The following is a 21,521-nucleotide window of genomic DNA, read 5'->3' on the forward strand; positions in this document are numbered from 1 at the left end:
TGATCTGGGCTCAGCTGGTGTACACAGGCCTGTGGTTCACGTGGGATTATTCTCAGCTGTCTCTCTGTGCAGAGGAGGAAACCACTAAAATGTGAAGGTCAAACTCAAGATCTGTTCCCAGGATAAATGCTGTCTGCTGTCTGGTCAATGAAAGTGCCATAGAGACCGCCCTGTGTCTGCTGCAGCAATGTACAGATTAACAATGCTGCCTTTTGAATTTGATTGTTTTCTTTTGTTTTGTTTTTTTAGGAGTAGTAGTTGCAGTAGGCAGGGCAATTAATCAAAGTCTACAGCCAATCCTCTGTCAGTAAAGCATTTGTTTTGGAGTAGAGTTCAGACTTTGAAGGAAGAAATTTTAATATTTTTGCATTAAATGGCAAGTAATAAGTATTAAGCCCATTACTTTTGGGGTGTAATATAATATTTTTTGCAGTAAAATAATATGATATTCTTGACCTCAATTATCTATTTAGAAAGCTGTTACTGATTTGCTAATGTCTCTAGTTACAAAAATCATTGGCAATTTTACAACCACAAAATATATATTCCTGTAAATATAAATTGTAGTAATTTGTTTATAATTGATTATTTTACAGAAACATAAAACACACTTTCAAATTTGCTATTGCAATCTTTTATAGTGAAGAATTTTTGCCATTGTTAATTTCTTTAATAATATATAGACATGAATTCCACCATCAAGTCATTAATCTTAGTTCTTCATTAAAGTCCATCATTTTTCTACATTGTTAATATTCTCTGGGTCAGAAAGCTTCACGCTACAGACTAAACCAGGCTTAAAGAAGAACTGAACCTATTACAGCTACTAACAAGGTCACCGTTTTTCATCTAATCAAGCACATTGTTTCTAAGAATCATGGGAAACTGCCTCACACTATCACACACACTTGACTGTCTGTCATGGTGCAGTTTCAAGAGTAACAAAAAACAAATAATATGCACATTGGAGAACCAAAGAGAAACAATATCACAGTGGCAGAAAGGACTAGACATTCAAACTAAAACATGTTCCTGCCTCATTGTTTGATCAGGTACAGCCCCTTTAACCTGTTCCATGTGTTCACAGGAAGACTACGACCGCCTTCGTCCACTCTCTTATCCCATGACCGATGTCTTCCTCATCTGCTTCTCGGTGGTGAACCCAGCCAGTTTCCAGAATGTTCGAGAGGAGTGGGTCCCAGAGCTGCAGGAGTATGCACCCAGCGTCCCGTACCTGCTCATCGGAACCCAGGTGAATCCATATTAGGATAATATCCTATTATTAATCATAGGTTTCAGGATAATGAAAAATTAGTGCCGTTGACATAGAGATTTACAACTGAAACAAAATATTTTGGCAAAATGGGAAAAATGTCACAGATAACACAAATCTGAAACCCATGTACAGGCCAGTAGAGCGGGGTAAAGTAAATAAATATTGTACCCAAGTAAGACTACTGTTACAGAAAAAGAAAGTTGCAGGTATATGTAAACACAGCTCTGGTGAATTGGAGCGAGGCGAAGGTGAGCTCGGGCAATAACACGAATGACACAAATTCTGAACAAATCAAAGCTCACACAAGAGCCAGAAAAGTTTGGTGACAAAAGCCTTGGACTTTAAACAAACCAGTACTAAAGTTAATCGTGCCAAAAGGTTGGCTAACTTACTTCTATAATGTTCTGGGAGTTAAAACGCTCGTGTATGAAAAGATAGCGGGATCACAAACGTGCTCACAGCCCGGCACACAGCCCTCCTGTGGCTCATGTCCCCCGTACAGTGTGAGCAATTCAGTGTATAAGACCATCGCTCTGTGCAGTACACACACTCCCATTGTGAGCTTTGTATGAGATCCAATCGTACAGTGTGAGTTTGGGGATAATTTGGAACGTCTTAAAATTGTACTAAATTGCACAGTGTAAGCCCAGTTTAATGTGACTGCTGCTACTATTCTAATTTATATCCCCTCAATGGGCCATTACTTTTACATGCAAAGTGTGGACACCTGCTACTTTATGTGCACGCAATAACATCAACTACTCCTCTTAAACCTGCAGCAGACCTTGAAGCGCTCTCCTTGTACTGTAAATATGACTGTGTTCTGAGCTGAGCAGAGACGACCACTCGACCCTGCTCCTGTCCTCACCCTGTCAGCCTGTCCTTGCACCTGTCTCTGACCCTGAGTCTGTTATGAGCCTCTGTGCTGCTGAGCTGTGCTAATGTGCCTGTGATAGAGTCAGTGGGAGATAGAGGTTGTGCATTTTGAGCATCATTGTTAATAGATCATTAGTTAGATTTAGTGCTTATAAATATTGCTAGGCAATTACTCTTTTTTTTTCTGTCTGTCTGTCTTATAAGAAGAAAATAATTTCAAATTTGACCTTTTCTTTTAGTCCAGGTGCCCATCTTTAACTTTTTATTATATAATTTTACATTGTTACTGTTACTCTGATGCCCTTCCTATGTTTCATTAGTCTTGAACTAGGACACAGCCTCCCATTAAAAGAACCAAATGAAAAATAAGTATAATAATAATAATATAATAATTAAGTCACATGGCTTTCAGATGCAACTAATAACAGCTAATGTTACTGACACATCCTATATAAATAAACTGTACTGTACTGGATCATAAAATCTCAAATCTTACAATGCAGATGTATGGCTATAGCTTCTCTCTTTCTCTGCACAACCCACTGACAGAATGCAGCCTAGAAAGCAGACCTATTTTAAATCAGTGTTACTCCTAATGTGTGCTTCTATAGACTGTGTTTCTCACTGAGCCTGGAGCATATGTACCGATGTACCTGAAAATAAAAAGTCTGTTTTTTGGTCTGTTTCCTGGCAACCGCTGCTTCTGCTCTGGCTCACAGTATCAAATAAATGGGGTGGGCGAGAGACTGATGCCACGTAGTAGAATCATGTTTACGACTGTTTTATCCACTATGCTCATAACTTACACACTGTTCTGCCACTGAGTGCTAAAGAGCTGCAAATTATAGCAATCACTAAAGGGTTAATTGTACCCTTTGCTGCACAGTGAGATGGAGGTGTCAGCTCTAATGGTTATTACTGTTAAAATGAGTGTGGGCCTATGGAAGAGGTGCATTAGGAGTAATAAATCAAGTTGAACTACTTTAAAATAGTACTCAAAGAAAAAAAAAACTCAACAAAAAATGCCTGAAGAGATTTTATGTCATCCATGCGTGTTTCAGTAATTGAGCTATCTCTCATAAGCCCTATTCAAATCCTCTTTATGGCTATTTGTAAGATTTCATTCAATGCTCAGCCCACAAGCCTGTGTCATCCATGCTCCTGCAGGGTAATTTTCAATAAATATATAAGAGCATGATGCAAAACAATACACTACAACTTCACAAAGCTGATGGGGTGCATGTAGTTTCATTTGCGGGATGCACACTGATTTTGTTGTGATAGTGCACTGAAGGGGAACAGGACTCAGAGCGTCAATAACAAAACTTATTAAACAAGTTAATACGTTGTTTTCAGTGAGAATAGCATTTTCAAAACCATAAAAGGTAACACCGTGATCTAAATATGTGTTAGCAATCAATTCCTCATAGTAGTCTAATACACCTTCTTTAAACATGGGAACCAATAGCCCCGCAATTAGGACATCTTAATAAAACTATTACTTGGAGCCCCATCATGCTAAAAAGTTGGTGGTTCAATCCCAGCTCTGACCTGTCAAAAGTGTACTTGTGTCCATGGGCAAAACACTTCACCAACTTTGCCTGTATGAATATGGTGTGTTTGTGATCGATTGTGATCAGAGGCATGTTGTACAGCTTGGCAGTCACACTTCTGTCAGTTGCCCCATGGCAGCTGTGACTACAGAATAAGCTTACTGCCATCAATGGGAGGTGAATGAATAATGACAGTGTAGCGCCTAGAAGGGCTTGTCAACCCTGTGAAGTGGAATAGATGTGCTAGCCTATATTAGAATCAAATTATCTCCTTATACGCATGCCATTGTTTGTTTATTTTGAATAATTTTCTGTTTTAAACCAGATGCCCTTCCTTATGCAGTATGTTTATTCATGACTGGAACTAACATTACAATTCTGGCTTGTATTATCTAAGTCTTATTGAACAAATCCTAATTAATTCTAAGTATTTAGTTACACCAGTGATCTATTGTAAATGCACTGGCCTGAGAAAAACTCGTGGTGTGAATTGTTTTGCACAAGGGCAGGAAGTGTGGGCCAACAAGTTTGAGAAGCAGAAAACACTGGGCCTTGACACATCGCTACAGTTAATCCGGTTACGTAAACTGGCAGCTGCGCCTCTGCAATAAAACATTAAACATAGCTCTCCATGTGAAACTGAGGAGCATCACACCTGTTCCACTAACAAGCCCAAATCTGCAATATGCTTCAACTGACAACTAACAAGATGCAAATGGAAGTTCACTATCAACTGTTAAAGCCTGTGGAAAACATGCAGCAATCAAAATGCACTGTGTAGCTGAGGGGTACTTTTAAAGGAAGATATAATATGATAATACTTGCTGCTACTTAGCAATACAGCTTTTATTATGCTAGTTGACTTTTTAAAGGTGCACTATGAACATTTTTGGATGAGGGGACCACCACTTGCTTGTTCCCATAGAGATGTTATTGTTTTGCCTAAAATATTCCACAGTATGACAATAGACTTATGGATGTTGCATTTATTCAATCAAAGGTGTAACAAAAAAGAATACATGCATTCTAACAGTGAGCAGGATCTCCTCTCCACAAATTTGATCTATAACTTAGGTGGTGTCAACTCAATGGAGACAAGCACGTAGCAGACCCTCCTTGTTGTAGAGCTACTAATGAAAGATTATAGTGTGTATATGTGTATATATGGAACAGTTTGAAAATTTCACTTTATTTTAAGAACACTATCAGCACTGGCCTCAGCTATGGGCAGATAGTCAAAACAGTATATTCATATTTGGGCTACAAAAGCTAGATTGGGTCTTCTTTATCACAAATATTACCTTGGTTCTACCTTTCTCCTTTCAGATCGACCTCCGTGATGACCCCAAGACGATCGCCAAACTGAATGACCTGAAGGAGAAGCCCCTCACCACAGAGCAGGGACAGAAGCTGGCCAAGGAGGTCTGTGTCTCTGTGTATGAAATGTGCAAGTTAGAATTATCAGACACTTTATACAAAAAAACTACTCAAAAATACCATAACTTATGACGGAGTTACTTTGCAACGTTAAAGTTGTAATTTTACGAGAATAAAGTTGTAATTTTACGAGAATAAAGTCATAGTCAAAGTAAAGACCGGGACCAGTTTCAGCTCTGTGTATTGCACTAAACTGCACACATTTGGAGACAGAAACAGGAAAGCGCAGTGGCACTAGAGAATAAGCAACATTATAATTGGTGCATTTATGTAAGCTTTTAACTCATCCAAGTGCCAGCCCCCCCCTCAAGCACCAGTCTTTTGCAGTCTGTGCTCTCTTAGATACAGCATCGACCCCTAAATCATTAAATGTCTATTTTATTTTTGGTAAAATCTAAAATATTATCTAAAAATATTATGACTTTATTCTCGCAAAATTACGCTTTATTCTCGTAAAATTTCAACTTCATTCTTGTAAAATTGTTTCTGGCTTTGACTTTGGCTTTGACTTTATTCTCATTAAATTACAACTTTAGTGTTGAAATGTTAGGACTCTCATAGCACTGGCATAATACATTTTTTCAATATGACCCTTATACTTTTAAGAACTAATATAATACATTTTATGTGGATACAAATTTGTTTGTCTAAATTCTGTTTTGGAATTGGTATCAAGCATCTAGTAACTTTTTCCGTTTAGCATCATGGCAACATTATTACATATTTTCCCTTTAACCATTGGAGAGTTGAGCTGTCAGGCCTGGTTATAGAGCCATGAGCTGAGAGGAGCCAGCAAGACTTTGTGAGGAAGTAAAGACATCTGTGCATTACTCCAGTGCAAATGAATGTAGTAATTTCATGCAAAATAATTCTCAAAATGCAAAAAATATGCCCAATGAAAGTAGTTGTACACAATTTCTCCATGTAATAAAGTAAAATGTGATTTCTCCTAGTAGATATATTGTCAGAATGAGACCTTAGAGACCTGCTGTGACGCTGTTAGCATGCTAGCTTTTGTTCTGGCCTCTAAAAGTTAAAAGTAAAAAGTAAAACTCATTGCATTGAATAATTGGGATTCTAGGAATGTGTTAAGAATGTGAGGAATAACATTGGACCACTGCAAACCATTTAAAAGGAATTAGTTTTGGGACTAAACTAGGACCAAACTATACTGGGCCAGAATGATAGGGCCAAGTCTACACCAAGATTAAAGATTAAATCAGGACAAACCCCATGTGAACACAGTCTCAACAGATTAGGACTAATCTAGAATGAAACCTGGATTTTTTTTTTCTGGTGGAAAATTTGCCACCATACTGACTTTGTAGAGATTTTGTTGCTTAGCCATGAATCTTCTGCAAAATGGCATTCACTTTTACACCTCTACGGAGACAAGCAAGTAATATTGACAGGCCAAGTTATAGGTCAGATCTGTGGCGAGGGGTAACACTCTTCACAGTAAGCATAAATGTGTTCAGTAGTGAAATATCTACTTATGGGAAAAACATGCTAAAATTAGAGTACTTTTGAGTGATTTCCAACCTTGGACATTCAGTCTGATGCTGAATATGTCTCAAGGATAAAATCTAAAACCATGTAGCCTTGACTAGAGGCTAGAGGCTAAGGATAGCAATGACTATGGGTTTAAAGTAGTGCAACACAGTGAATTGACTTTTTAAAAAGCATATATACACACACACACACACACACACACACACACACACACACACACACACACACACACACACACACACACATATATATATATATATATATATATATATATATATATATATATATATATATATATATATATATATATATATGATATATATATATGATATATATATATGATATATATATATATGATATATATATATGATATATATATATATGATATATATATATGATATATATATATGATATATATATATGATATATATATATATGATATATATATATGATATATATATATGATATATGATATATTATATATATATGATATATGATATATTATATATATATGATATATGATATATATATGATATATGATATATTATATATATATGATATATGATATATATATATATGTGATATATGATATATATATGATATATGATATATATGATATATGATATATGATATATATATAATATATGATATATATATATATATATATATATGATATATATATATATATATGATATAGATATGTATAGATATATATATGATAATAATGTCTTGCAATTCGATTACAATTATCAAAGGCCGCAATTAGGCAATACTGTCCTATAAAGCAAAATATCTCATTGATCTTATTGTATGTAAAAGCTGCTAACTCTGTAGCTTAGACCTACAAACATTCTGAAATGCATGTAATTCTTGAACTTGTTTAGCAGTTCTTATTTCAATCTTTTCTCAAATACTACTAATACTACTAGATGTTTGAAATTAACACTAATCTTGATAATAAATGTTTTGCCAGTCTAATCATAACTGCAAAGCGTGAAATGTAATTTTATATTTTTTACGAAACTACTGATCCCTCAAAATCGTACAGTTGTGGTTATGGTTGGTGTTATGCAAAAAGCTGTAATATAGGGCACCTGTATCCCCTCCATTGCTTTTCTAGGCCTGTGTCCGGTTGCATAAGCTGTCTGCATGAGGCTATAACAAGGGCGGAATAAACAGGATTAATGACATTGGCTTTCAGTGATTGCATTGAAATTGGCTCCTTGCAAAATGAAACCATAATATATTACAATGTTTCACCCTTAACAAGAAAACAAGCCCATAGCACTTCACTGCACATTAAGTATTAACTGTCTATTTATACTCCTGACTGTTTAAATTACCTGCCGTTTAGAGCCGGAGAGGCCCATGTATTCAATTGCCCACATATATAGCTTTGATTTTTGAGAGTTGTGTTTGTTGTAGTGTTTTGCTCAAAGGCCGGAGATAAAAGCAGTGAGGTTGTGAGTTTGATTGCCGGTCTATACCAATTAACTAATGTGGTTATTTATTTCACAGACAATGTGTATTAATCAACAATTAAATAAATAAATATGTCAGAGTTGGCTAGAAGGCTATTTTACATCAATAGTCTCCATACAAATTGCTTTGCGTAGAATGTTCCATAGCATAGGTGAAAAACTATCTATCTCCATGACGACAAGTAGGTGATGCCTCCAGGTCAGTCAGGTTATTATTGAGGAAAAAAAAACATCTTTAAATGAATAAGTCCAGATACTGTGGAACATTCCAGGCAAAGCATTAACATCTCTATGTAGACAAGCAAATGATGGACCCCCCACCAGGAAAGTTACATATTGTACCTTTAAAACCCCATCAGCCAAATAATATAAATTAGAGTTGTCACATTTATTTTACAATTTTTTGTTTGTTTATCAGATTGGAGCGTGTTGCTACGTGGAGTGTTCTGCTCTGACACAGAAAGGCCTGAAGACTGTATTTGACGAGGCCATTATCGCCATTTTAACCCCCAAGAGAAAGAAGGGGGCGCTAAAGAGACGACTGGGCCCAAGATGCATAAACTGCTGCCTCATCACGTGATACAAAACCAACCACATGAGACCCCAGTGGCCAAAACCTGGACTAAACCAGGTCTGAACGTGGACTAAACCAGGTCTGAACGTGGACTAAACCGGGTCAAGACCTGGACTAAACAGAGTCTGAGCCTGGACTAAACAGAGTCTGAGCCTGGACTAAACAGAGTCTGAGCCTGGACTAAACTGGGTCTGAACTTTGACTAAACCTGGTCTAAATCTGGACTAAACCTGGACTTAAGACTAAAGGGATCATGCACAGACTGGACTGGATACCGCTGCTGTCCATGGCCGGGTTTGAAATGCAGTTTACACCAAAGGAGCACAAAACCCAAGTCTCTTCTTATCAAAGACTTCTATGCCTATTTTATAACCATTTTAAATCATTTTGTTCCTGTATAAAGCTGCCATATAAATAGATATATCATTTAAAAGGGTTCAAGGTGATGGGTTTTTGAAGTAAGACTATATAAAGTAGTTTTGAATAGGTAAAAGGCAAAGGTTTGGGCAGTCAGCATAGTCAAAAAATAAGGGTTTGTGTCCTACATTTTGTATGGCTCTTAAACGATGCATTATAGTTGGTTTCGAGTACTACTTTGCCTGGCAAATCCACAATTATACCTCTCTGTATTTGATCCAGAGAGATCAGTCTGGTCACCAGACCCTCCATCGCACCTTGTGGCCCAACTAAACATGATTGTGCAATCAGATTTGTTCTTTTGAGTGAAGCATGTGAAACAAAGGAGCTCTTTGATCATCTATCATTTACATACAAAACTCAGTTTAGTTCTTCTCTCACTGATTCTGCATAAATTCATGATGTTTTCAGTCCATTGTGTGTTTTCTTTTTCCTCGTAAGCAGACATATTTGCTTTGATACAAACAGAACATGCGTTTCCCTGATTGGCAAATTGACCCGATTCACATCTTCGTAAAATATTGAAGAAGTGTGTATTCTGACATAGGCAGTACTATATCTCCACAAACTGAAATTGTGTTGGTTTTAATTGAGCCAAAATAAATGGAGAAAGAAATGGAAACTTACTCTCAATTTTCCCATGCAAATGACTTGCAGTATTTGAACAAAAGCTATATATCCATAGTTTGTTGTCAATGATGTTGTCTATTGGATTGTCTAGCCATTGGATTATATGGCGCAAAGTCTCTGCTTTACAATGAGTTAACATTTAAAATCCAGATGCAATTTGTTACTACGCTGTTAAGTCTGTTATTTAAAGTCCATAGCATTTGCAATAGTTAATTAGTTTTATCCCTCCGTGGTAAGCCCGTGTGGTTGCGTTTAAATGAGTTTTTTCATTGCCCATTGAGCACAGAATATAATTTTTTGTTTACTCACACTATGCAGTTATCCAATTATATATTTGGTCTAGTAGTTACAATAATTTACAACCTATTCACAACTAGGGCTGAGCAGCATGATTAATCACATTCTTTGTGGTGGCATTTCTGGTTAAGCGGGAATCCCATTCATTTCAATGGAGAATTTGGGAAAAGTTTTGCCCCTAAAATATGATTTAAAGTAGGTTGCTTTGTGTAAAACATTCTATGTTCATGTGCACCAAGAAGTCAACAATGCAACAATTCTCTGGGAGACTTTAAAATGGCTTTGTAGTCCCTAATAGAACTTTAGCAGCCCCATGCAAAATAACAAAACCCAAATGACAATGGCGGCACCCAAGGCCAGAATAAGGTGAAGAGCTCTGCTTCAAAAACCCAGCCACGTTTGAACCATCATATGAGATTATTTCAAAGATATTTTAAAGGTTTTGTGTACTTTGGATTTCCGCCACAAGCCTCATTTCCAGTGGTTCACTTTGGAGTGGTTCAGTATTGTCTCCACTGTCTAAAGTAAATTATACCGCCCTGTTTGAGGGGTTCGGAGAGGACTCTGGAGGGTACTAGCTCCTAGAGGGGCCTAATGCAGTATGGATCGCTTTAGCTAAGGCATAGCTACATTAAAAAAAACCTAAAGATGATTGGACAAGGAAGAATGCCATATTTCCTTCCACTGATGACAACATATATGCTGAGCTGATATTCTTCGCAAAAAAACCTAGTGCACTACCATCAGTTGTTAACTGTTTATCGATGCACGGCACTCTTGTTTAAAGATCAAAAATATAATATGTCCAGTAATGCATCTAACATGAGCCAAACCCAATTCATTACATAAAGAAAGGTTAAAGTGTGGTGTAGAGGTGCAGAGAAGTGAAATACATGCAGAAAAAGCCGACGATAAACCAGAAGTGGTTTTGTTTATATGCTAGCTTTAGCCTCATTACACAGCACCACAAATTGTGACTAAGCATCTTTATGTGAATTGCCGAATTCAGGCTTATAATTAGAATAATTCAAATACAATTTAGATTTTATTTTTGTTAAGAAAACATTTGTATTGTTTGGGTGATGTCATTGTGTCACAGAGCAAAGCCCTGCCCCTGGACCCGGAGCTGTGCCCGAGCATGGAAACACAACTAGGCTGGAGGGAGCAGCACCTGACAGACCCTCTCCAAGGTGGCCCCAAGCAAACCATACCAATGGAAAAGAGGCTAAACTGTTAAGCTAATTTGCACCTCAGTTCAATCTGTGGCTGTGATTCAACCCAAACCTGTTCCACTCAAACGGCCTTTTCATTATCTGTCGTTCGGGTTTGTTCAAATTGATCCTGGGTAATTGCGTTTGCTTTGTGCAGAAAATGAAACGAATCAACAAACAGCGGTCAAAAGCTGGCTCGGCTTCACAGAAGTAACTGCATATAGAAAAATACTACAATTATAGCTATTTAGTAAAGACAATAGTGCATTTCAACTCTTTTTTGTTTAAAATGGCCAAATAATGTGTTCCAGAAAAATGTGTAACCATAAAAACTACAGAAAATTATTGGTTTCCATGGAACTGTCACATTTGGATCACCTAGCATTCAAAAAATTTGACATAACTGATTATTCTAGTTATCTGTTTTTTTACTTGCCAAATAAATGTATCCACTGACAGCTTGCCCCAGGTGCATTGGTGGGTTTCAGATCATTGAATGTGATGGTGTCACATTCCCAGATGGGGGGCAAGAGCCAGTTTTCCCTATTAATCGCATTGTAATTTGTCATTAAATTTCCAATACATAAATTCACAATGTTAAACCTGATCTTTTCTATTAATAACTAGACCCCAGAAATTCCTTTTCTACAACAAAAATCTGCATTCTACCAATATGAATTGCACCTGCCCTGTATTAAATATAGGAAGTAGTGATGGATGGGTCAAATGCAGAGGACAGATCCCCCAATACAAAGACAATTAACTGTACACAAATGATGCTAAGTTACCAAAACCAAACTAAAAATTAACTGTAATCTAAAACAATGAAACAAAATCTATGTCATGGACTGATCTAAAGCACTTTTGTGAAGCAGACCCAGTGGTAAAGTTTGATTTTAAAGCTTGTGTTTGCCTTATGTCAGAACCCCATGCAGTGTTTTTAGTGTGGAATGTGAAAAATTACTGTAACTAAAGGGTGCTGAAAATTAATTATCCAAAAATGTATACAGTTTTGAGGGGTTTTTTTTTAAGATGAGCCAATACATTTCTCACATATGCTTTATTTTGTGTTTTATCTATTCTATTGTTTCAAAAGGGGCAGTGCAGTTTTAAACGTGCACTATATAACCTTTCTGGTAGAGAGCACGCTACCTTTGTGTCTCCAAAGAGATGTTATTACTTTGCCTGGGATGTTCTACAGTATGATCTTACAATTATTTGTCAAGCATTTATTAAATTATTGGAGTTTCTTTATTGCAAAAAACGGTGAAACATTCTAGGAAAAGCAAAACACTCATGGAGACATGTGGGGACTTCAGAAAAGTTATTTTAAACAGAACTATAGCAAGTTATAGCTTTCTAGAATACAGAATTGTGCATGAATTGAAAGGTTGGTGTACCATACTGCAAAAGCTGCCCTGTCTCTTTAAGATGTTGATGATATTTTAAAGTTTTTCATATCCAAAGATTTAAAGGCACAGGTCCATTGTAACAATTATACAGACCAATACTGTAAAACATTGGCACAACTGAAGCACAGTCCACAAAGCACATTGATTCAGCCTCCCTCCAATGGCCGCTCTCTACAACAACTCCATTTGATGCAACTAGTATTAATATTTGGATCTTTTTTTCTAAGTAAAACTGGTCACCATCATAAATAGCACAATATTCAAATTATTTTCTGGTGATATGCTGTGGAGTTATGGCTATAAGATTGTCAACGATGCCCTACAAAGCCAAAGTGCAGTTAACTAAAGCTATAGCTACTAAAACGTTGAAGCTAAGTGGACAGTTTGGAGTGATTTTTGGTAATTTTGAGTAAATACATTTATAAAATTGTACCAATAAATATGTGAAGCTGGATATCTTTGGGGAATAAAAAGTAATTGTGGAGTCTTAAGAATCATGATTTGGCAGTAAGAGTGAGGCAAATTTCAAAATTGCTGTTTTTTGAAGGTATTAACATGAAAAATAACTTAATAAACCAAACAAAAAATGTGTTAATACCTGCTTTAGCACTTTATAACAATATTTTCCATTAACTCACAATGATATGACAAGCTAAAGACAGATTGCAAATCTATTGTCTTATTATTGTTGGGTTTGGGGGTTTAAAAAGGATATACATTTTTGTCAGGACTATCCAATGTTATCTTATAGTTAATTGCACTTTGTCTCACAGGGTGAACGAATGGTGCTCTAGTGGTTTTATCATTTAAGCATAACCTGTGAGGTGAATGTCCATACTGTGTAAATGCTCATGTGAAATTCTATGATTGTCAAATGTTCTTTCTGAGCCAAAAATAGAGAAGAAATGTGAATAACATACTTTCCAATATGGCCTTTGTCTGCTATTTGAATGTATAGCCTGTTTTAAAGATATAACATATGTAAAAAACATTTCATATTGGCTATAGATTCCAATGTTTCCAGCACATTATATACAAGTGATAATTTGGGTTTTTCAAATAGAGTTGCACTTTCATTAGTAGTAGTAGTAGTAGTAGTAGTAGTAGTAGTAGTAGTAGTAGTAGTAGTAGTAGTAGTAGTAGTAGTAGTAGTAGTAGTAGTAGTAGTAGTAGTAGTAGTAGTAGTAGTAGTAGTAGTAGTAGTAGTAGTAGTAGTAGTAGTAGTAGTAGTAGTAGAAGAAGTGGCAGTAGAAGTAGTATTCCTCTTTGGGCAATACTGAGCAGTAGCAGTCTAAAAGTGTAACAGGAAAATGCACATGATACACCCATTTTACTTGCACTCTGCTATTTTTGAACACATTGCTGCTGCTAAACCACATTCAAAAACACTTTCAGTCCTCAAAACCCAACAATATAAAACTATTACAAAGAAATCAACCTTTTTAAATCTCTTCTGCTATGGTATAAATTTAACTAATCCTATTGTTTAATATCAATTAACAACACCAATCAGGCATAACATTTTGACATTAGATGACAATTTTATGGGTTAAACTAGTAGTAGAAGGTTAGGGAAGTAGTTAATATGGTTAAAGTTAGGATCAGTCAATCTAATGTCCCTAAAAGGTATGGAAATCTAAAACTGCTGCTATTTCCTGTTGGCAGTGATCAATGTCTGTTCTCAGTCAGCAGTAGATAGTATTCTGTATCTTCTAGGTGTTTTAGAGCTGGTTCAGTCTTTGGTTAGAGTGGGTAAGTCCTGGTGCTGGTTCCGAGAGATGGCTGGTTTGTTACTGTCATAATGTCAAGCTTGATTCACTTAAATTTAGGTATCAAACTCTTCTTTTGAAAACCCAAATTATTACTTGCTCACTTTATGAGCACATTTAAGACACTTTATGACCATTAATACAAGAAGATTATAAAATTATATTATGATAAAAAGATTTATTTCAAAATATGCACAATATTCAAATTCACCTGGTCCAAAGAGGCTGCTCTAGTGGCATTGAAGGATGGGTCAAATGGAGAGTTCATATTTCCTATATATGGGGAGTCTAGCTTAACCTTAAAAAACAATTATAGATATAGATTACTCAATACTACCCTTTTCACAATATATACTTCAGTTCAATTCCTATCAAAATAAAAGCTCTTCATGTATCTAATGCATATTTATCAGGTTTTAAGTCTTTTTTAATACTCAAAGGTGCCAATTCTTCCTAAATGACTAGTGTTTTGTGTGACAACTTTAAGCTTTAACACTGCGGTGCTCCTACTCTTTTCTTGTGTCTAAATGCAGGTCTCTTCTGTAACCATGGGGTATTGTAAATTGTTATAATACATCCATGTTTATACCTTATCTGTATTGGTTGCGTTCACGTTTTAGAATTTGATGACTTCGTAACTTCAGATGAAGAGCAGAGGCATGTACAACTCTATGGGAGATTTACTAAAAGAAGACATTGAAAGAAATGTTCAAACCTATGATCCACAAATGTTGAACCTTATCATTATTTGTTTGGGATTGGCTTCACAAACTTGTCAAGATGATGTTACGTTTTTTTTGTCTTTTCAGCTAACAACAATCATGTCTTTGGGGTTGAATAATGACACCATTCTGAAGCTCTGTTGATTTGTCCTGACAGAGAAGATGCTGAACTTTGTGCCAGTTTTTGTTTCATGTCGACATGCCCAGTAATTTCAGAAATATTAACCATAAACCAGGTCAACAAATCTGCAGTCTGAGAGTTAAACAGCAGATTTCACCACAGAATTCTGACCTGTCCTCCAAGTCAATATTAAACTGTAGGTATTCTACAATTTTGTGATATCACGTGAACGCATCCTATTAGGCCATTTTTCCTGCTTGCTTTTATTGTGAAAAGGTCTCTCAGGATCTTAAGTGCTGCAGCCAATGACATCTGTTTTCCATACTGCTCCTGAATAAATGTGTTCATTGTGTCATTAATATCACGTCTTTGAGGGTTTAACTTGAACCACTTCACTGATTAAAGAAGGTAGTTCATTCATTATTGTAATAGGATCAAATGGTTGACTTAATAAACAGGTCACTGACTTTCTTCATTTTAGACTACAAGGATGTTTCTATTTTGCTGCAGGGTTACTGTTGGGGATTGTCAGGTTTAGTCTTTGCATTAGAGATTAGTCTAAAACCAGTACATTCACTGAACTGGGACTAAATGACGAAACTCATCCTGGAGTAGACTGGGACTACATAAGGACTAGTACAGGACCAAACTAAGACTATGATAAGATTAAAATGGGCTCAAAATAGAACCAAATAAGGAAATGTGTGAACACACCCAACAGACAAAGTAAGGGGCCTACTGGGGAAATGTGGACTGTAGTTACTGTAGTGTTATTACAATGTTATGAATTCTACAGTTTCAATAATTTGTTGATCAGCAATTGTACTTAAGATTTGATTTATGGTGCTTCCAGATTCACCAAGTCTTTCAATGTTTTCTGTTTCAAGATAATAAGATGATATTCACAAGCTTCAAAGGGGATTATTTGGTCCATGAGCGCCTGTCAGTGGCCATAAACTGAAGTGCACAGCTGTATTATGTCACTACTAAGCACCATAGACTGTATGTCAACTAGCACTCACTATTTCACCAACCACAACATTCTGACCATCACTGAACTAAGGCCTTATTTGGTGTTAGCTTATTTGGTGTTAGCACACTCCTCAACCAAAACAAATACAACCAAATTTGGTTCAATTGAAGTTGGGTAGTTTCTCAACACCACAACTCCACACATGAACTGTAATTCATTACATTTAGATCAGTATTATTTTTTGGATAAGAACATTGAAAGTATTCAATATTATCTGCTACTATAGTAATAAACTTGGTCTATAAAGGAATGATTATAATTGTGTTGTATAGGTTGTCACTGGTAAAGGTTCGTTCTGTCTTTTGGGGTTTTGAGGGTTTTTTTTGTTTTGTTTTATTCATTCTGCCACCACAAGATGGCAATGCTGCTTGTGTTTTAGAAATAAAAATCAAACAGGCAGGCACAGGGTAACATTATGCCTGTTATTATGCCTATTAGTTTCTCTGAAGTCTATAGACCCTTTAAAAACTGTAAACATAAATATTCTAAATCCCAGAATGGAGGCAACTAAAGCCAAAAGTGAAGTGGAACATAGTGGGATTTCAATGGCAAATTTCAATGGAACTATAATCAGGATATCACAAAATCCTAAAAAATGAAGGTGGGTTAGGCAAATGAGACCCACTATGACACATGTGAGTGATATCAGAGCCTGGTTTAAGGACAACTGTGTTTTACATTATTTGTTTGTTTGTTTCTTAGTAGGAGAAGATTATTCTAGTATGTCCTGTGCTTTCTAAATAGTTCATTATCTATCACATTTACTGGCAACAAGAGCATTTTAAGTGCATTTGACTTTTATGGTCCATGACGTTACCTGAAAATGCATATGTAACACCCACTGAAGCACTTTTCATATAGCCAGTTGTGTAATATCAAGACAGGCTTAGTGGATAATTCTTTATACGTATCATTTGGTAGGCCATACAGTGTTGTTTCTCTTAAAAGTAAATTTGAGAATTTTAGCAATGAAAATGTTTTGTGTTGTTTTAATAATACTGGCTTACAATTGTAATGCGCTTTTTCAAAGCCTCTCAATATAGTCATTATTCATTCATTTCCACACTTGGTGATGGTAAGCTACTCTTGTAGCCACAGCTGCCCCGGGGCAGACTGACGGAAGCGAGGCTGCCAATCTGCGCCATCGGCCCCTCCGACCACCACCTATCTTTCGCGCACACACCACTTTCATACTAACTAGTGGGCAATGTGGGTGAAGTGTCTTGCCTAAGGACACAACGACAGAACATGGTCCGAGCGGGACTCGATCCTCTGACCTTCGGGTTGGGGGACCAACACTCAAACTGAGCCACTGTAACCCCAAAAGTTAAAAGTTAATAAAGCTAAGACATCAATTTCCCTTTCCATCTGAAAACTTGGATTACAGGTCTGATCTCCTCTGTTGGTGAGTGACAAATTTTCAAATAGGAAATTAGTAGCATGGACATTGTAAGCATGTTGATAACAGATGCACACAATGTGAGAAAAATGACACTGCAAATACATAAACTGCGATAAAAAGAAAAAAAATGAACCATGATCTGGCATCCTTACTTAACGTTTTGATTGCCAAGTTACAGATTTTAAACCAAACATTAATCATGTGTTTGTTGAAGAGGATTATAAATATTTTGCATATTACGGAATGTCAACAAGATGGTTCTGAGGGATGAAATTGTGTTAAAATAAATGTTTGTAAATTTCTACAGAAAAGGGTAAGTGTGACTCATGGTTTTCTGAATCACAAAATTACGACATTTGGGAAAACTGTGAATTTCTCTGACTTTTCTCATAATTATCCTCCGTGGTGCTTTTATAGGAATTGTTTTGGGATGAGACACAGGGCAGGGGTCCGCCTTCAAACCTGTGAATCAGCGCTAATCTAATTTAGCCTAATTTCCTTCACAGTGAACAGAGAAGTAGACTGCCAATAAGGAACGATTGATATTAAAAGGCTGATATTAACCCAAAAAGCCATATTGTGTAAAAAATTAAGTGAGTAATGTATAAGTTGATGCTTCGTTTGCAATCAGCCTTGGTATTAATTTGTAAGTAAGTAAAAAAAAATGGAAGCATAAATTACTCTTTTAATAGCCTTAATAAAGTATGAGCCATTCAGTCATAATGACCAAATGGTTTATTAAGAATGATGCAGGCTTAGTACTACAAGAGCTGTAACAGTTAATACCCTACCTCCTATCCCCTTAATTATGTAGTTAGTTACTAAGTCTGAATTATTCTTAAAAAAACACTTAAGTATTTGTTGTTCATGGTTTGTTAAGGCTAATTAAGGTGTAGTTATTGTAAGTGGTGTGAAATATAAGTGGTGCAAGTTTATGTTTGATTTTATATCATGAACAAAAACTCACATTTTTTTCTTTTAGACGGGGGGCACAACTGACGGATGCAGATGATCACACTTGACTTCCCTCTCTCCAGACACTTCTTCAGCTTCTCTAGAAAGAAATGAGGAATTTCAAATCACCAACTCTGAAAAAGAAAAACAACAAATTTGTCATTGTGCCTTGGGTTTTGTTACCTCCAACTAGTAATTACAATAGCAATTTGATGAACAGGTGAGCTTTTCTGGTTATTTTGCAGAACTATATATATATTTTTTTCCTTTTGACATCCCGAAATGTTTCATTTGTTATAAATTCATAATCCAGGCATATAGAAAGTTGACTCAGATCAGCATTTTAAACAATAATAATAATAAAAATAAATAAATAAATTTCACTTTTGAAGGTACGATTGACTGTTTTGTATTTTATTTTCAGTTACAGTTGGGTCATTTTGTGTTTATGTATCATAAAATTATATTATATACATACTAGCTGCATAATTCTAAAATATATCCAATGACATCAATTACCATTATATGTGCAAATAATATTTAAAACAGATGGGGGCAGTGGGGTGCCAAAATAAATTTTGTTAAAATGCAGATGCAGACTACAAGCATGTAGTCACGAATATAAAAGAACAAGTTCAACAATTTTGCTTTTAAATCCTTTTAATGAGGGACTACAGATGAAAACTAGCTGTTAAGATATAAACTGGTGCTGAACATCTGTTTTTCATGAGCTTAATGTCTTTGTACATTGACCCTTCATAATAAGAAGAGACTAAAGATTCCTTATGAGAATTCCTTGTAGGGAAAAGTCACATTCTATAATCCGAAAACCACCAATACTACATGTTTTGACCAAATATTTCATACTTTTACTTGAGTAATATGTTGTATGGTGACTGTGGTTTTGCTTTCACTTGAGTACACATTTAAAGACTCTTCCCACCTCTGCAACTTCCCTCCCATTAAACTACTACTAACTACACCCTGGAAATGCATTGTGTGAATGTGTTCAAGTTGGCTGTGATCCCCCTCACTCTCAGCCTACACTTACTGCATTACTCAGACTGCTTCCTCCGGTCCTGAAGGCTGCGACTGAGCACGCTCCAGGAGATGACCTCATGTGTGGGTGATGTGACGCTCAGTGCTCCCTCTAGACGTTTTAATTGTTCTTGGATTAACTGTGGTACAAGCCGTGACACACATGCACTGGTCTACTGTGGGCTGGATAATGACACATAATTATGAAGCTCTCAGGTTATATTTAGGGCCTGGACTGAATGGACACGGGGCACGGAGGAGTTCTGCATCTGCTGAAGGAAAAGGCTGCATTATTCTCCATAGAACTAAATCACGTTCACAAATTTGAAGTCTTTATATGAATGAATTATAATTTTTTTTTAAAACATGTCAATGTGCAAAAGAAAAAGTCTTTTGAATGAAACTGTTCTGAATGAGTAGGCCTTGTCACAATAATGAGTATATCAGCTTATTGTTCAATATATGAAGGCTGGAACAATATATTCTGGGGCTCATTATTTATTGTATGTACAAAATGGGAAGCTTTTGGGGTATTTTTGTTGTAATACAATAGTATTTAACCAATAGAGAGTTGAATAACTAACTTCTATAGATAATTATTGGTTCATTCTGCTATTTATTTGTTGCAGCTTAAGCCTTTTAATGATACTGTATATTTAAAAATGGTTTATTGAGATTATCTTGGATTATTGTTATTGTGTCAGTGGCATAAATATTTCAATATTATAGTTTAGCACAGTATAGTTAGTAGCACATTTTCAAAATATGTTATCATGACAGGCCTATGTATGAGGGATTACACTAACAATCCAATGTTAGAGAGAGAGAGAAGAATATATGTAACTATGATTAGGTATATTATACATCGCTAAAGGTACACTAGGTTTTGGGGGAGGGTCCGTCACCTTCTTTTCCTCACAAAGATGTTATTGCATGGCCTGGAATAAACACATAGTCTGGCTTTAAACCTATCACTTACAGGTGTTCTAAAATACGTAGCTGTACTAAAATTGAAGAGATATAAATAAATTTCAAGCTGTTGAAAAGATCAGGGTAAAGCAATAACATCTGAATAAAACAAGCAATTGCCGAAACACCACCAGAATAGTTACATAGAGCAAATTTAAGAGAGGAAAACAAAATTAATCCTCTGCATCTGACCTTTTATTTAAATCTATTGGGGTAAGCAGCAAGTCACACAGAAACATCTTCGGACCCGAGTTTCTCCATAATCCAGTGGAGCAGCCAAAGGAGGGGAGAACTTTGGATATCCCAACAGAAAAGTCCTCCATGCTACGATTACCATTTTGTCATCGGCCAAAGACGTTGGCACAAGTAATGATCCCAGACTAACATTATTAACCTGAGTTTGTATGTTCTCCCTATGTCTGGGTATTTCCACTGTCCATGAAAGAGGGGCATAATTACAGAGCTCTAAAAGAAGAAAAAAATAAATAACACAGACTTTACTCACCCAAAACTATGGTAATAGTCTACTGATTATAAAACGTAAAGGTTTAACTAGTAGTGGGACATGGCATCTTGTTAAATAAATGGATGCTTTGCTGGAAATTACAAATATATCCTTCAGCAAGCTTTATTAGTTAGTCATAATAGGCTAGGGGATTATAGATAGGGCGAATGTTTTTGTTTTTTTTAATTAAGCAAATAGCATGATTGGTTGGCATTTCTCCTTCTTTTTCTTCTGAACCTGTATGACATCAGTGTGTGAGTGAGCCTGGCCTTTATAAACCACTCACCTCTCCACGTTTCCAAGCAGCTGCCTCGTCTATCTAGTCAGCTCAT

General features: G+C 36.1%; 1 protein-coding gene across 1 annotated transcript in view; it reads left to right on the plus strand.

The window, feature by feature from the left end:
* Positions 1 to 15,721, plus strand: part of rhoq (ras homolog family member Q) — a 31,046-nt gene extending 15,325 nt beyond the window's left edge. Inside the window, exons 3-5 of the mRNA XM_033979845.2 lie at positions 1,088 to 1,252; positions 5,032 to 5,127; positions 8,554 to 15,721. Coding sequence (XP_033835736.1) covers positions 1,088 to 1,252; positions 5,032 to 5,127; positions 8,554 to 8,715 — 423 coding nt within the window. The 3' untranslated portion in view covers positions 8,716 to 15,721. The remainder of the gene's footprint in view (positions 1 to 1,087; positions 1,253 to 5,031; positions 5,128 to 8,553) is intronic.
* The last annotated feature ends 5,800 nt before the right edge of the window (positions 15,722 to 21,521 follow it).

This window comes from Periophthalmus magnuspinnatus, chromosome 15, assembly GCF_009829125.3.
Source record: "Periophthalmus magnuspinnatus isolate fPerMag1 chromosome 15, fPerMag1.2.pri, whole genome shotgun sequence".
Lineage (NCBI taxonomy): Eukaryota > Metazoa > Chordata > Actinopteri > Gobiiformes > Gobiidae > Periophthalmus > Periophthalmus magnuspinnatus.